Source organism: Rhea pennata, chromosome 13, assembly GCF_028389875.1.
Source record: "Rhea pennata isolate bPtePen1 chromosome 13, bPtePen1.pri, whole genome shotgun sequence".
Classification (NCBI taxonomy): Eukaryota; Metazoa; Chordata; class Aves; order Rheiformes; family Rheidae; genus Rhea; species Rhea pennata.
The window spans coordinates 9,722,660-9,739,905 of NC_084675.1; the positions used below are offsets into that span (position 1 = coordinate 9,722,660).

The 17,246-nt window shown below is 34.9% G+C and overlaps 1 protein-coding gene across 5 annotated transcripts in view; it reads right to left on the reverse strand.

Annotated features, from left to right (window-relative positions):
- PHKB (phosphorylase kinase regulatory subunit beta) overlaps window positions 1-17,246 on the reverse strand; it is a 90,514-nt gene that overhangs the window by 47,489 nt on the left and 25,779 nt on the right. For all 5 annotated transcript variants that reach the window (XM_062586549.1, XM_062586554.1, XM_062586550.1 and 2 more), the window contains 3 exons: window positions 12,724-12,839; window positions 8,587-8,650; window positions 896-991 (listed from right to left, as the gene is read on the reverse strand). In XM_062586549.1, coding sequence (XP_062442533.1) covers window positions 896-991; window positions 8,587-8,650; window positions 12,724-12,839 — 276 coding nt within the window. The remainder of the gene's footprint in view (window positions 1-895; window positions 992-8,586; window positions 8,651-12,723; window positions 12,840-17,246) is intronic.

The window sequence follows — 17,246 nt, forward strand, 5'->3', positions numbered from 1 at the left end:
AAAACAATTTTAAGATTGCTTCTAGAGCATTATAAAGTAATTTATCAATCCAGCTTCTGCTGGAGTATTTCAAATTTCTAACAAACAATACATAGCAAGAGACATCTAAAAGAACATTAGACTATAAAGAAGTAGTGCCTTTTATTTTAATTATCCAGTATTATAACTCTGCTATAATTCTTCTATAAAATGAGTACACTATTAATGTTGAAGACTAATAATCTGTTTCATGTGCAAAATTCTATCAGATCACAGAATGAACAAAAACACAGTAGCATTCTATTATCTCTCATATTAAGTTACTGACTTTCAAAAATCAAAATTACCTTTTGAGGCTAATATTAAAATAGAAAATCTTTTTGATAAATCTGCATTTATGTCACTTATATTTAATCACTGATGAATGGTTATTTGTAATAACAGTATTAGAAAAAATCCTCCGTATTTGGTAATTTATAGAGAGACAATCTTAAATTCTTTTTTCCTAGATAAAAGAACAAATTAAAGCTGAAAGAAATACAATGTTTCAAAAATACAGACTTTGAGTTTATAATGGAAACTCAGCCATTAGGCTGAAGACAAGACAGTCACCAAGACGACTGCAAACTCAACTTAATTTATTGCAGAGTATTATTATTTTACTTGTATTTTTAAATAATTTAGAAGGCTACCAACAGGCTGCCATTCTGACCTAAATATTTTATGCCATAGTAATTCCATTTCAGAGAAACATCTACACCACAGTGATATTTAAGAAGCAAAAATCTAACACCTTCACAACAAATTCCTATCTTTAATAAACAGAATATAATGGCTATCATAAAGCTCAGAATTATGTTCATATCAATCTACTTTCTTCACACTCTGTTGAGAAGAATTCCATTTAACTACTCACATGAGACCTTGACTCCCTGGGTAACAATGAACACAGAGTCTGTCTGTTACGGTTGTGGGCATCAAAATCCACAAATATGACAGACCAAGAGCAGCCCTGTAAACAGAACATAAAATTAACTTAAGGGAAGGAAAGAAAGATCAGTATATTCTGGTGAAACTAACTGATCTTTGTGTTAAGTTATAGAAGCCTTGTAGCTGACAATTTTAACCAGAAAAAGAACCACAATACTAAGTTGAAAATATTTTAAATTTAAGTACAGCCAAAAGATTTTAAAAAATGAGAGAAGAATTTCAGATACTAAAAATGTTAGCTCTTTTTGCCTAATAGTAATTTTGAGTCATGTCACTCATTTAGGCGATAAACTCTTCCATTATTTCTTGGACAGTAGGGATTGCTGACTGCATTAAGAACAAACAAAACAGTAGCTGTCTCTCCTTCTGTCTGTAGGAACAGTTCCAAATGGTTATGTTGAATATTTCATTACAAGTCAGAATACAAATAACTGGATATTCACCTAAGGTATCACTTTGGAAAAGGACACAGTAAGCAAAAATGTCTTGCTTTTCAGCCATTATATTACGCTTTAATACGCATACCCAATTCGCTTCTCAGAAAAACTAAAAATGTTGGCAAAAAGTATGTGAAGACCATTCTCCAGATTCTCTTATAGGGGTTTAAGAAGAAGAAAGTCTTGAAAGCCTGAAAGACTTTATTTCTGATCCATCTCCACCAACTGAACTCCATTTTTAAATAGCTGGTGTACATTTAGGAAGTCTATTTTCAATGTTTTACCACAGCTTTATATGAAACTTAATCTCAAAAAAACAGTATATGATATGCAAACATATTTTATACAAATGAACAAATATGTAAAATGATTTTGTCTTTATATTGGTCACAGACTGCATAAAAAAGCCTTTCTAAAAGCTACTCCTCTAAGTACTACTCATTTGTCCCTAATATAGAAACTAATACAGAAAATATAGCTCGCACACAAATAATTGGAATTACTATAACCAGGTCAAACTTGAAACAATAGTCAATTTGTCATTAAAAGTGTCATTTCTAGTGCGCACATGCTACCAGTAAAGGTGGGGGAGAGGGAGGGTGTAATGTATCAGCATTCTTGCAATAGTGATGACCAAAATCTGGTCTTTTAAGAGGAAACTGAAGATCCAGTCAGAAAACATTTTATTGAAGACGTGTCACACAAGCATTTACTACAACTGACTTTTAACTCTCAGTCCATTCACTTCTGGGAACCTATGCACTGCTATCTAAGCACTCAGAAGGGGGGAAATTTTTTTTCAAGTAGTAAGATAGAACCTCAATTTTTAGGCAAGCAGGCATACTACCTATGGAAAATTTTAGAACACTGATAGTTTAAAACTTTGAAAGTCATTGCTCAAGAAAGATCAATGTTATTGACACCTACTTCTTGGCAAATCTCATTTCCTAGTAACATTCTTTAATTTTACACTATATGACTCAGTCAGCTTTTTGACACTTCCTGAAACACTCAGGAAAATTCCCATAGCGGAGATACAGTTTAATTTTTAAACAGAATCCACATTTAAAAAGTAGGCAATTTCTTGGAAACCCATGATTGCCAGTAAAAACAATCCAGTTCACTAATGAATAGCTATCTTCATATACCTTGTAAATGATACTGAATTATATTATAATCACACTGGAAAATACATACAGCACTGAGCTCGCTCCTTTAATGTCACAGATACCATACCACATAAATAATTTTCATTAGTTCACCAACATTCTCCTACTACTCATTTTACTCATCATACTCATTTTACTGAGTATTCTACTGTCTTAAAAATACTGTTTCAGAACACAGCTGGTCTGATGATCAGAACTTGAATTTCCACCTACATTTCCAAAAAAACCCAACCAACCAACAAGCTAATCATTCTTTTTGTGGCAGCATTAGCTTGTATTGATTTGGTTTTCCAAACAAAATACCCTTCTCTGCCTTAGTATTTATCTCCACTCTTATTATATACATAATCACCATACAAAAACTCAGCTTTAGCTTTGTTAGGCTAAACAAAACACATTCTTCTTCTCTTCCCCATACAAAAATTATCCATTCTCCTAATCATTCTAGCATATATACTGAATAATAACATATGTAAACAATCACTTTTCTTTTCATGATTTACTGTTCTACTTTCTTCTTAAGCCAGATTCAGATTGCTCACTAATCTCTAAATGCTTTCATACACACTGAATGCATCTCAACATGTATGAAGGAAGAGTTTCAAATCTGTACTGCAGTCAAAAATTCTTTGGGGATTCAAATGCATTTTTTCATTTTTTTTCCAAATCATAATTTGTATTTCACAAAACCACACGCATTCTGGTTTATAAATTAATTATTTTTCACATCCCTAAAGATTGCAAAATTCTGTAGTATGGACACCACTACAGAGACATTGATTACTTTTAGAAATAATGATTTTCATAAACTAATATAGCAAATATAGCTCATAGACAAATATTTTTAATTACTATGACTAGGTCAAACTTGAAACAATGTTCATTTTGTCACCAATTGTGCCTTTTTCAGTCCACATATGCATCTTTCTGGACTTTCCATTTTACCAAGTTATCTAAACCTTGGCATGAAGTTCAGTTACATAGTTTTTGCTGATATGCTGGGGGGAGGAGACGAATTTAAAGGTATTTGGATAAAATGGAATTCTTACAGTACTGTTAGGAAATCTCAGCTAATTAGCATCAAAATTTACTCCAAGTCACATCTGGATGATAATTCATTTAAGAATGATGTATTAATATAAACTAAATCTGGAAATTTGAGTTAACCATTTTAAGCCTACAAAAAATAAAATAACAAATGATTCCAAAGTACTTTGCAAAACTAAACTGAAACACAGATGGCCCCCTTTTATAATTTTTCCATATCCAATTCCCACCAACATCAGCAGAAGTAATAATGATACAAGGATATTGGGACTGATCTATGATCAATTCACAATTAAAGCTTATAATAGAATTTTCCTACTGAAGTCATATATATTAACCACTTCATTAAGATTTACAAGTCTTGTTTCAGAGATACACAATACATTGAGAGAAAAAAAATTAAGTCTAGCATAGCATATTAAAGCTAAATAATGAGAAACTAAATTAAGAGGCAAGTACTGTCCTAATTGAAGAAAACTCTTATCTATTAGTCACTCTGGTAATTATTAACTTCTTTTTAAGGTTATATAATCTGTTGCATCTGGAGTTGCTATTAAGGTTGATTTTAAATTTTAAGTATTTAATTGGTGCATTAATATCAGACATAATAGTAACACAACTATCACACAGATTATGTGCAAACACAAAAGCAAAAAAGGGAATGAAAATTCTTGACTTACTGAAAAATAAACGTTAAATGGTCATTATCATCACGAAGTCAATGGCCAAGACAGAGAATGCTAGAATAAAGGCTGCTTATATTAAGAAACCCTTGATCCCCATTCTCCAGGCTTCCCATCTTAACTCCAGTCTCTTTGCCCAGCTGGTTTCAGCACATTCCAGTGCAGTTCTGTTTACATCCACTCCTTCCTCCCGAACGTCTGAAACTTCTTCCCTGGAGTTCTGAGCTGGGCTGCATAATTCTGTTCCATTAGGGCCAACCACCTCAGTACGGAGGTCATGATGAGCGCAGCTATCAACTCCTGTATTTAGCAATAGTTTGGTCCCAACAGCTAGAATTAGCACTCACAAGAAATTACTGGAACTTTGCAATAGTCAATTATTACTTTCTTTATAGCATCTGCACATATTCACTATATTTAGCACATTTGAGTTAAGTGTAAGCTAGGGAAGATCAAGTCCAGATGGAACACTGAGGTAATCTATCTATCTATGAAAAAACTCTTAATGTGAAAATGCATTTTCTTTTACTGAGGAAGCATTAGAGTTATACCTTGACTACATTTTTATGCTTATAACCCAAATTTTTATGGAATATTTCTGGTATAATGAAAATGAAAATAAATAGCACTAAAAAAAAACCTGCATTTATGTGCAAGTACACACTCTTCTTTACATGAATGCAGATAAAATCTGGAAGCAATTAAAAGCTAATCATTTTTCAAGAGAACATTCATAACTGTTCCTCATTGTATCTGGCAGCTAGAAAGCATACCAAAGGACATTTTAGAAATATCTGAAGATAAATTAAGGAGGGTTCTGTGATAGCACAAAAAGTAGCATGACTTCTTATATATTCTTTTTTAACGCTTTTAGAATTCCTGTATTTGGAAGGAAGAAAAAACATCAGTTTAATGTGATTATGAACAACCAATTTGTAAACTTCATATTTTGTCTTCTGTGAGTGCATGCACAAATGACCACAAAAACATCCCCAACATGATATACTCAAAGATGTAAAACACACATGTATGCATAAGGGTATAGATGCAGTCCTATATATTTGTATTTATTAGTCTCTTCCAGCATCCACAGTGTGAGTGAAGCCTTAGCTTTCTTTAGCTTTTTTTTTTTTTTTTTTTTTTTTTGTTCCCAGTGATGATTTCGTGGGTTGCCCTGGTATAGTTGCAGGTGCAGACAAATTCCTCTTGAGGTGCTCAGCAGGATTTCTTAAAAGAAATTGAAGCACAGCTAGAGATAAGCATAAAAACTGACTCTGCTGCAGCATGACTTAAGGTCAAAATGGTTGCTGTTTATGCAAAATCTCTTGGAAATAAATTCTCAAATCATTTAAACTGGTTTTGCTTCAGCAATTTATTCAGCCATTTCAGAACCTAGTAAAATATCATTTAAAAAGAAATAGCAGCCTAAGTCACTGGTGCTTGAGATTTTTTTTTGGAAGGTAAAGATCATATGTGAACAGGGTTTTTTTTAATGAAATACTGACAACATTTAATTAATAGTTGATCATTATTTAAGATCCTTGATAGTGTCTAGTTCTTAACCCATAACATTACTGCTTCTAAAATATGAAAATAGACCAAAGGTGCAAGTCTTTCCAAAATATTTGTGTACCTACATAGGCACTTTCATACTTCTCTTCACATAGAAGTAAAGTAATCATCAATCATAGAATCATAGAATCAGTAAGGTTGGCAGGGACCTCTGGAGATCATCTAGTCCAATCCCCCTGCTCAGCAGGGTCACCTAGAGCATGTTAGACAGGGTTGCATCCAGGTGGGCCTTGAAGATCTCCAGAGAAGGAGACTCCACAACCTCTCTGGGCAACCTGGTCCAGTGCTCCGTCACTCCCACAGGGAAGAAATTCCCCCTCACGGTCAGGCGGAACTTCCTGTGCTTCAATTTCTCCCCATTGCCTCTTGTCCCGTCGCATGGGACAACTGAAAAGAGTTTGTCCCCGTCCCCCTGACACCCTCCCTTCACGTACTTATACACATTGACAAGATCCCCCCCCCCAGTCTCCTCTTCCCCAGGCTGAAGAGGCCCAGCTCTCACAGCTGTTCCTCATAGGGTAGGTGCTCCAGCCCTCTCATCATCCTCGTAGCCCTACGCTGGACTCTCTCCAGTAGATACATCTCTCTCTTGGACTGGGGAGCCCAGAACTGGACACAGCACTGGGCCTCACCAGGGCTGCGTAGAGGGGCAGGATCACCTCCCTCAACCTGCTGGCAACACTCTTCCCAGTGCACCCCAGGATGCCATTGGCTTTCTTGGCCACAAGGGCACATTGCTGGCTCATGGTCAACTTGTCACCCACCAACACTCCCACGTCCTTCTCTGTAGAGCTGCTCTCCAGAAGGCCAGCCCCCAGCTTGTACTGGTGCCTGGGGTTATTCTTCCCTAGGTGCAGGGTTCTGCACTTGCCCTTGTTGAACCTCATGAGGTTCCTCTCTGCCCAACTCTCCAGCCTGTCCAGGTCTCTCTGAATGGCAGCACAGCCCTCTGGTGTACCAGCCACTCCTCCCAGCTTGGTATCACCAGCAAACCTGCTGAGGAGGCACTCTGTCCCCTCACCCAGGTCGTTGATGAAGAAGTTGAACAGGATGGGACCCAGTACTGAGCCCTGGGGGATGCCACTAGCCACAGGCCTCCAACTAGACTCCATGCCACTAATGACGACCCTCTGAGCTCTGCCTTTCAGCCAGTTCTCAATCCACCTCACAGTCCACTCATCTAACCCACACTTCCTGACCTTATCTAGGAGGATGTTATGGGAGACAGTGTCAAAAGCCTTGCTGAAGTCAAGGTACACAACGTCCACTGCTCTGCCCTCATCTACCCAGCCAGTCATTCCATCATAGAAGGCTATCAGATTGGTTAAGCACAATTTCCTCTTGGTGAATCCATGCTGGCTACTCCTGATCACCTTCTCAATATTGGCCTGAGAACGTATTCTAAAGTTTTAGAGGCCGTTAAGTAGAAAGCAACCATTCTGTTGTCCCACGGCACTGGTACACAGATAGATATGCAGATATGAATAAATAAATGTATATATTATATACATACACGCACAGAGGAACAGATATCCACAAAAATCATAATGGATGCCAAAATCTTAAGAGTCATCCTAGACTGCTGAACAGCTTTGAAAAGTCTGAATTAAACCAGCTTAGTTTTTATGAGAATATAAGTAGCTTTTTTGCTAAAACAAGTTCTTAAACCTATTTTCAATGTTCATGCAACTGTGTTCTGAAACAAGAGCTTGAACATGAAAGATCAACTGGTCTGATATCAAGCACATGACTTTTTCCAGTAGTAGTTTAAACAAATTTAATTTTACCTTGAAATGGAATAAAAATAATAGACCTAACACCATCAGTAACTACTTATCAGTTAGTACAAAATGTAGCAGTAACAAAGAGCTGAGTAGCATTACTTCCTTTACACATAATGGCTTCTCTTCCAAAGAGAAGTCACGTGTATGTCTGAAACTAGAAAAAAGAGGAAAAACTTCTAATTGTACACTTCCTTTACAGAAAGGAAAATTCTATCTTCAAAGAGTTTTCAGTCTGCAGATAAATACTCATGCTTGTTTCTCAGGCTAACAGCCTCAGCTGTCCCTCAAACCATGACTTCATACACACACCTACATTTTGATAGTTCTTCTCAAAAGTTTCCTGAATTTCTCCAGGTCCTGGAACTTTCAGATGGTTCCAAGAAATGTGGAGAACACTAAAGTAATACTACTAGTCAAAGTGCAGAAATGGTGACTCCAGTAAAGTGCAATCACAAATAAAAAGTTTTCAGTTGAACAAAAGCATACTTGAAATTTAAAGCTGATAAAATAGCAGTAGGGTGATGAACATGTAACTTGTTTAAAGTCTTGATCAAAAGCCACATGAAAATGGAAGTGATGCAAAGTATACGTGGAGAGATATAGTATATTATATTATATCAACCGATAGAATTGTAAGAGATGATCATCTTTGGCACACAAGCCCTTTTTCATAAGAACCTGTAATCACTTAGCTTTTTTTTCTTTTTAATTTAAAAGGAAGAAGAGTAATACTTGACTGTAAGGACAGTAATGATTTTTATCAGATTTAATTTCTGTACCTGAAACAGGAACGATCAGTTTGCAATCTAATTTTCTTAGGCTGAAACTGAAGACACTGTGCAACATATTTTTAAAATAACCGCTGTTCTATAGTGTAAATCATTACTGCTATGGAAGGAGAAAAAGAAAACATTTTTTTTTTTACCTGATTGCCAAAGAGATTGAAGCCATTAATTGCTTCCAAAGCTGCTTTTGCCAGCCCCACGGAGCTGAGGAAGAGGAAAAAGGAGAAAGAATTATCATAATTCAAGCCCAGAGTAAAATTTAACATATATTTGACAACTCTTTCAGAACTATGATTTTTTCTTGACTAATATTTTGTGCTTAACCTCTATGTTAATAAAATGGTGATGCAGCAAGTTTTTTTTTTGAAAAGAAAAAGATCCTTTTGAGCATTTTTCTTTGTCTTCAGATGTGAGACACCATCTGGAAAGAGCGCTTCTGCTCTCACCTTGTTACTGGACATCTGGCATTATGTATTTCAAGGTCTTGCAAATAGTGTGTTAACAGAGGATTTACCTCAGCACAATTTCTGTGGTCAGCTCTCAAGTATTAAACTTTAAGAGACTGATTTCTGACTGGTTTTCAATATAATAAAAGAACACATTAATCTGGATTCCAAAAAGGAGAAATTTCTGATGTTACCCATATCCCATCTCTTACTTCACTTACTCAGCGGCTAGTATCTACCACAAAGAAATACTGCCAACAAGCTTTTCAATTAGCAAGTTCATGTTTTAATGTGTAAAGGCACTAACCATATACTAAAATCACTAACTAGTATAAAAAATTTAGCTTAGTTATTGAATACTAACATTATACAGCACACACAAAAATATAAGCTAGAAGACTAAAAAGGTTGTTTTGTTAAAAATACAGTCTTAAGACTTTCAGTGCAATCATTTTTAAGAACAAAAAGGAGAATCAGCATTCTCTTTCAATACACATACTTTTAAAGAAAATCCTAAAATAAACTAATAGAAACCTACATATATTTGACAGGTTCATATGAAATCTGAAGTATGACAGAGCATGACATTTTGAATTATGCTTTTAAAGAATATATAATTATATATTGTCCACTCAAATGTGTCCACTCAATTGGAATAATAATGAGTTAAAGCATTATCATACAATGTTAAATTTTTGTAGGTCCACTCCAAAATTCCAGACATTAAACTCACAGGGCATCAGAAAGTAAAATATTAAACTGACTAATTTCCAACAATGCTGGTGTTCTTAAAAATAATATATAATGCTACCAGTTTTCTGACAGTTTACCATGGATTATAGGCATTCAAGCTACAGAAAGCACTTCAGAGAGACTGCTTACTAAGTGGTCACATGGAAGTATAGAGATTAGACAAACTATGGAAGTCCAGGTAATAAAATGAACACCTTTTACATTCTCTTAGATGGAGCAGTAATACAGATTTCTAACATCAATCAAAAGGAAGTCAAATATAATTCTTCTAACTTCATTCATAAAACTAAAATCCTAAGTTAGGCCTTTGTCTCCTCTTAACTACATTGTCGATGGCCAATTCTGCTTCATTTCTATATAGACTACAATAGCAATTTATTGACTTTTTTGTCACTCTATGCGTAACCTGTGTTTGCCCCAGCTTCCAAGCCTCTTCAAAATCAAGTTTCATCTTTCTACTTAACTTGCCATTCCATTACATAGCAGCTCATCTTTCCAAGCAGCTTACAATTAAATTAAGGTATTTTTAGTCAGAAAAGGATGATAAAAGAGATAACAGAAAAGGAAGACAGTAGAACAACAGGAAAGTAGTGAAATATAGATGTCTACCTTGTCAATTTTTAAAAAGTTATCAGAGCTGTGGAAATACAGTAAAAGGTAGGAAAAGAAGTGAAAATAGAATGAAACAGGTTGACAGAACAGAAGATTGAGACAGAGTTAAAAAAAGACCATAAGGCTAAACTGAAGTGACAGAACAAAAGCATAAAGATATATATCACCACTGCAGGAATAAAGTCTTCAACCTTAGCAAGATAAAAATCAGTGGAAAGAAGAACTAAAGGTTTTATCTTCCTATAAAGCCTTTCCATATAACAGAGAGAAAGGTGATGCTACTGCCCTCACATAACAGAAATCATTTAGATGCAGCCACTGTGTAACTGGGTACAATACAGAAACATGAAAAAAGCAAACCAAAAAAAGAACAAACTCTCATTAACACCTACAAGGCTGCACATAGATGCTCAAAAAGCCTGAAGTGTAAGAACTGGGAAAGTCTAGGGGAAACAGAAGATACCAATTGATGCAACTGCTATCTGCTTCTGATTTCTTTGTTATTACAGTATTTCCCTATAAAACTATTAAACTAGTTAAAAGTTTCTACTCACTTTCCTCTAAAAATAAGCGTTTCCCTTTTCCTGTCATTTGGTTTGGGATAAATATTATGTAATATTATCGAGTAAGAAATGAAAGAAAATATTTATCAGAGGACTCATATGCCCAGACAACATGAGAACAACCATGTCACAAAGAAATTTATGATTCTGAGAAATTAAAGCATCCTTAGGAGCATATGCCCAGGGTCCACTAGGGGAAAAAATAAAATTAAGAATAGTTAGGAACACAGATTTTCTGAATCTGACAGTCCTATTTTATTTTTAAAAATAATTAATGAAACAACACTTTGAGAGGTTAGAAAAAACTATTAAGAAAATAAGCATTAATAATCCCCAATTTCCGTGTATGATGAAGTATCATGGTATTGAAAAATAGTTGCAATATTCAGAACTAAAAATTTATAGCTACCAAATTGTCAGAAAGCTGCAGATAGGGGCTATGTATTAACCTTAATTCTTCTATACTCTATAACACTTCTTGTTTTTAGAGTGAAAATGAAAACAAAGCTCTGTATTTCCTTCTGTGCCAGCTCAATGTTCCGATAGACTGGCTCAGTCCATCTCATAAAACTTCACCTTTATGATAAAATACTCGTAACTGTCAGTTTAGATTAAGGAAAAACAATAAGTATATTTTCATCTGGGTAGAAGATGTTCAGTTTCCCTGGAGGAACCCTACATATTGAATAAAAGGAATGCTGCAAACAGTAGGAGACAAAGAATTCCAGTGTTCCTTTTCGTAATTTGCACAAGGTTGAGAGGTGGAAGTGGGCATATGATTCTCTAGGCAAATGCTCACATAGTCTGGTGATTGACAGTTTAACAAATGTAGGAAGAGAAGAAAAAAAAAAAGAACAAAAAGAATAAACTCTTGGAGATTTAATTCTCCTTCTTGTAAAAAAAAACCAAACAAAAAAAATAAAACTCTACAAAAGCCTTTAAAAATATATACCTAAATTAACTGTTTGCTGCAACGATAAATCATTATGCATACAGTTTAAAATAAATGCCTGCATATGAACTTAATAAAGTTATTTCATACTAAAATGGAAGCACAGATTCATTTGGCAATATCTTCAAAGACTGTAAGCAACATAGGTATATTATTTGCAAACCCATGATAATTATGATGATCAATGACATCTTAAAAATCTTAATAAATTGAAGCTACAGCTAAACCTCAGAAGTCAAAGTCAGGACAACAATAATAATATTAGAAAAAGCAAGTGGTTAGATTACAGATTTGAACCATCAAGATAGCCAGCACGTAAGCAGTTTCATTGAAGTGAACCAGACCACTCTAACACTAAAATGTTAAAAACATTCCTGTCTTACAGTCCAGGGATCAAAACTCCTAGTTACTTGGAGAGCCTGAAGAACTTGAAAAAGATCTTGTGTACTAGGCTATCTTTTGCAGTGTCCACGATCTTCCTCCCAGCATAGTGGAGGTAAGAAAATCTAGGCTCAACGCCTACTTATATCAGCAAATTACTCCCCATTTTTTGAAGTCAATCTAGCACACATACCTTCATTGTCTGAACTGTTCTGCACACAAATTCCAGAATCGTATGCATGCAGCTGCACATAATTATTGGAATTTGAATACTCAAATAGGTAAGCATCTATATGCTTACTTCAGCATGCACTTGATGATGAAATTATGCTTCAAATTTTCCAAAAATACATCTTGTAGTCTTTAGAGAATTTTAGCTACTTTAATGAGCCCCTACTTTCACACCAGATATTTTTTCTGTAAAAGTTCAAAGTTTTTTTTAATACATGTATGTGTGTGTGCATAATGTATACACACACACTTATACATATATATAAAAATTCACTACAGGAATTCTGACTCATATCACATTAATTACTTTGACTTAAAGCATTAGGTTCTCTCACATACCTTGAATGCAGCTCTGGACTACCATTGTTGTATTTACTTCCTCTTTCCCAGACACCAAAGTCAGGTACACGATAGGATCTTTCCACACAAAATACAAGATTTTGAATGAAGGACACCTATGAGAAAGAAAGAAAAGTGACTGAAGGAAAAGCAAAGCATTTCTTCTACTCGCGTTTTCAGAATGACAAAGATGTTTTTCACAGCCATCAGAACTGCGAATTCTATCTGAAATCATTTTCAGAGTATAATGCTCCTACATTCAGATATTCTATTGTCATTCTACTTCATAATATATGTCTTTACCACAGTTTCACAATAGGGTACTCATGTCATTTGTACACCAAATCTTTTCAAAGCTTCCACTGTCAAGGAAACAGACTGTCCTACTGTTTAGATATGCCCAGTACTATTCTTCCCTATAATTTAGTGTTTGGTTGTATTAAGATGACCTTTGTTTGAATGGGCCTTGAATATCCAATGATTCAGAGTGTGGATTCTCCTACTTCTATCCTTAACTGAAATTTAGAAGCATTAGCTAGGCGAAGAAGCAAAGAGTATCACATAAAATGTTATCAGCACAGTTATACATTTCTACTAGTGATGGTGTTCAGAACATTCAGGGGTGAGGGGGAAGAGTGTCAATTACAGATATTTTACAAGACTAACTAAGGATTTCCAAATAGCAAATTTATAGAGAAAAGAAACATTTAATGAGGGGAGGAAAAGAGGAAAAAAAATATTGCCAAATGAAATCTTCACAAAACAATCATTCACACCACAGATACGTAAACGCAACAAGCTAGTACCAAAACATTCTTACAGAAATTATGGATTGTATGTGTTAAGCTTATTTATCCAGATCTCAAGTGTGTATAGAACAAGGTGTAATAAAGAATATGCATGCAGCACGGATGAATGAAAATACTAGTGTTATTCTGTTTTTACACTTTGATACCGCAATCAAGTTCATTCATTTGCATAATCATATGCTGTTCTCTGCTATAGATGCAAAGGGATTAAATTAAATTTTCAACTGCAAACAGATGGAACTAGAGGATAACTCACTGACAGTTGCCATGCCTGACAATAAGCAACCTTGTACACAATGATTTCCTCCCTCCTGAGCCCTGAATTCTGTGTATGGACACATTCATGTGGACAGCTTGCCAAATATCAGCCATCTGTCAGCATCTTCTGCTGTGCTAGTGCTGGTTTAAAACCCACTCTCTAAGAAAAGAAAGCCACTAAATAATTCATGCAATTCATAACAGGAGCAAGAGAAAACTGAAGGCACAGGTTTCAAAAAACATATGCGTTCCTGTTTAATCTACAAAAAGACACTACGGCAATCAACCAAATCATGTGTTATTTTTAATATGAATGGAATTAATGGAGCAAAAACTTGAAAATTTTTTTTTTTTTTTTTTTTTTTTTTTTTTTTTTTAATAGAGAAGTGTGCAAAGTGCATCACTGACTACTACTGCCTGAAACTACTAGTTCGGAACAACTGATGTGGAAGGACTTTGACAGTGCCCCCTGCAGTACTCCTGTCATGCCACTGCTACTCTCTTCATCATTCCTGAAAATTTTAGGGTCAAGTAATTAAGAAAAAGGGAATGTGCTTTTATGGCTTTGTCAGCTCTTTCATGCTATGAAAGATGATCTATTTTAATAATATGCTGCAAAACAGGGTAACTCAAGTAGGAAACATGAAAGTATTCAGTCCTAATAAAGAACCTCAGCTAGACATGACTTCCATTTCTTCTTTAAACAGCTCTGCATATTTCTGCTAACGTAGTATGCAAGCAACCAGTAGCAAGCTCTAGATCCACTGAAAAGTCAGCTGTCTTCAATGTCAGGTAAAGAGATCTTGGGCTGAGATGATCCATTCACCCTCTTTCTTGGACCAGTAAATCTGGAGTGACAGGCAGCGTAAGCGCTTGCTGAGGAAAGGCAGTACATGTAAAAGCTGCTAGTACTAATTCAAGCAATAGAAAAGATTCTTGATTTTATCTTATCTACTGGCAAGTCCTGATTTGACAGATGTAAAGAATCACATGCATTGTAACAGTTGCTCCCTGCTCTTGAGCAAAACCTTCAGTTTTGATAGTATTTGATTGTTCCTAATATACAAACTTTTCCTGCACCACAAACATTTTTAGCAGTTGTTTGCTATTGTCTGTCACAACTCTGATCATCAAGTCTGCCACTATTAACGCAACTGTTAACGTTTGTATTTTACAAATCAAAACACAGTTTCCATAAAGTTACTGTTTCTCTGAGAAGTGAAAAGTCATCCACTTTTCCTGTGTGTTTAGGTAATGTACAGTAAGGTGACATTGGTAGCATAGTAGATGTGGCATCTGCTATCCAAACATCAAGTTAAACATTTTATTCCAGCAAAATAATTTTTTTTGTCCCATCGAAACTTAAGATAGCACTAGGTCATCTCTAAGTCATCGCTTCTATTTCTGCTTAAGCAGTCTGATGTTCAATGCACATAGTGAAAAACAAACAAACAAACAAGCCACTCAGAAAAATAATGAAAGCAACGAGTCCTTTTAGGTACTAGCTGGACCAAACTTGTATATTTTCAGGTAAATGCTGGAAGCTGCAAAAGTTCATCAAATACTAAAAGTGAAATTTGCTTGGAAGCCTCAAAACAATAGGCACCAAAATAACACAGGATGTTTCCTTTCTCTTTTGCTATATAAAATCAGATCGTTACAACGCACAAAAACAGATGGACAAATCATTTCCAGATTTTCATCTGGGAACATCTATCAGATTCAAAGTTTATTTCCTAAAAATCATACACTGCAATCATCTTCATGAGATCACATATCAGCACAAAAAAGCATCTCTCAGTTTTTTTATATAGATTTAACATGTTAAAATCCTGCAAGTCCAAGGTGAGATTGTAGATCTGTCCTGGAGAATATCTGAACTGATTTCAGGATACAGAAGAATTGGTCAATATGGCTATCATATTCAGAAGGACATCTGTCAGTAACTAACTTAACTGATAGTTAATCAGTTTGATTAAAAAAAATCAAAAAGTAATGTTTACTTAGGCTAGAATATTAATTCCTCGAGTAGAGATAAAAAATAAAGGTATTGACCGGTCTTGCTTAATTATAGGTCAGAGATTCATGATAATAGAATGACAAGGTAAAAGTACACCTGACAGGAGAACACAACGGAATCCCACAAAATGGAAGATGAAGTTTTGGTCATGCTCTTTTCCCCCTTTTTTCTTCCACATTAGTATAAGCAAAGAAGTGGAAAAGGAGAGGAAATTACATTTTTTGCAGCATTGTATCTATGTAGTTGGTAGAGTTTGAATCAGACAGATCACTTCTAAATGCAACTGGTAAGATTAGAAACAACAAAAATGGTAAATCTTAATATCCTCTGTCTTCATCTGAATTTTCTACTTCTTTCAAAAGTAGTTGAATTTGAGGGTGTAAAAGATTTGCTACCTTGTAAAAGTTAGATTTTCTCTTGCTCAAGTCTTGGAGCACTGAATGCCTAATTAGGCACTTATAATCTTATCAGAAAGATCATGATTAGATTTTTCCATACCTTACTTAGATATGTTAAAATAAAAAACTTCAAGCTGTTATGGGTTCTACCACCTATTTAGCATTCAAACTGAAATAATTTGAAAACGGCCATAAAACTTTTGAATTAGTTTTTGACTAAGCTTGTTAATGTCTCTAGGGAAACAGAAATCATGCTTTCACCTAAAGTTGTTCAACTCTCTGACCACTAATCAAAGCAACTTTATTTCAAAAGGGAACAGAGTAAGTATGAGCTGCTTTACTGTACTCAATATACATTCTATCCTCTACAAATGAACTTTCTAAATGCAAAATAAATGAAGCTCTCCAAAATGGTCACAGCACAAGTGTGCTTAAACAAAATTAGATCTGTTCTGCTTTCTAACATTTGTTGTAATGGAAAGAATGCTAATACATGTTTTTAAAAGTTCAATTTTTTAAGAAATAAGGAGATTTTAGTACATCTATTTTCTTGGAGTGATTAAAAAACTTGTTAACACTTCATAATTAGATAAAAATGCCATTTTTGGTATCTTTAAATGAGAAAGTTTTATTTATTGTGCAAATAACTAAGCTGCAGATATATTAAATAGATACAGAAATTATTTACATACTATAATAATCAAAATTGGACAACTATAGTACACCACGGAATTAGCAATTCAAACTAACAGTTGACCTTAGCAGGCACACACCTGTGCTGTGGTATACATATCACCCAGTTAATTACAATGGATGAGCTTGTAGGCAGCTCCTACTCAGCAAATGGTAATTATGCCACTTGCATGTCCCTGTCTTTAAGTCAAAGCAAAGCAGCACATTCTCATGGCAGTAGAAATAACCTACTAAGTTTACTTGTTTACTTCTAAGAAAATCCCGTAAGAGTTCTAAAGACCATATTGCTGGTGAACTTCAGCACAGATGGGATGTATACAGCACGCCAAGCCATGACTAGAGATC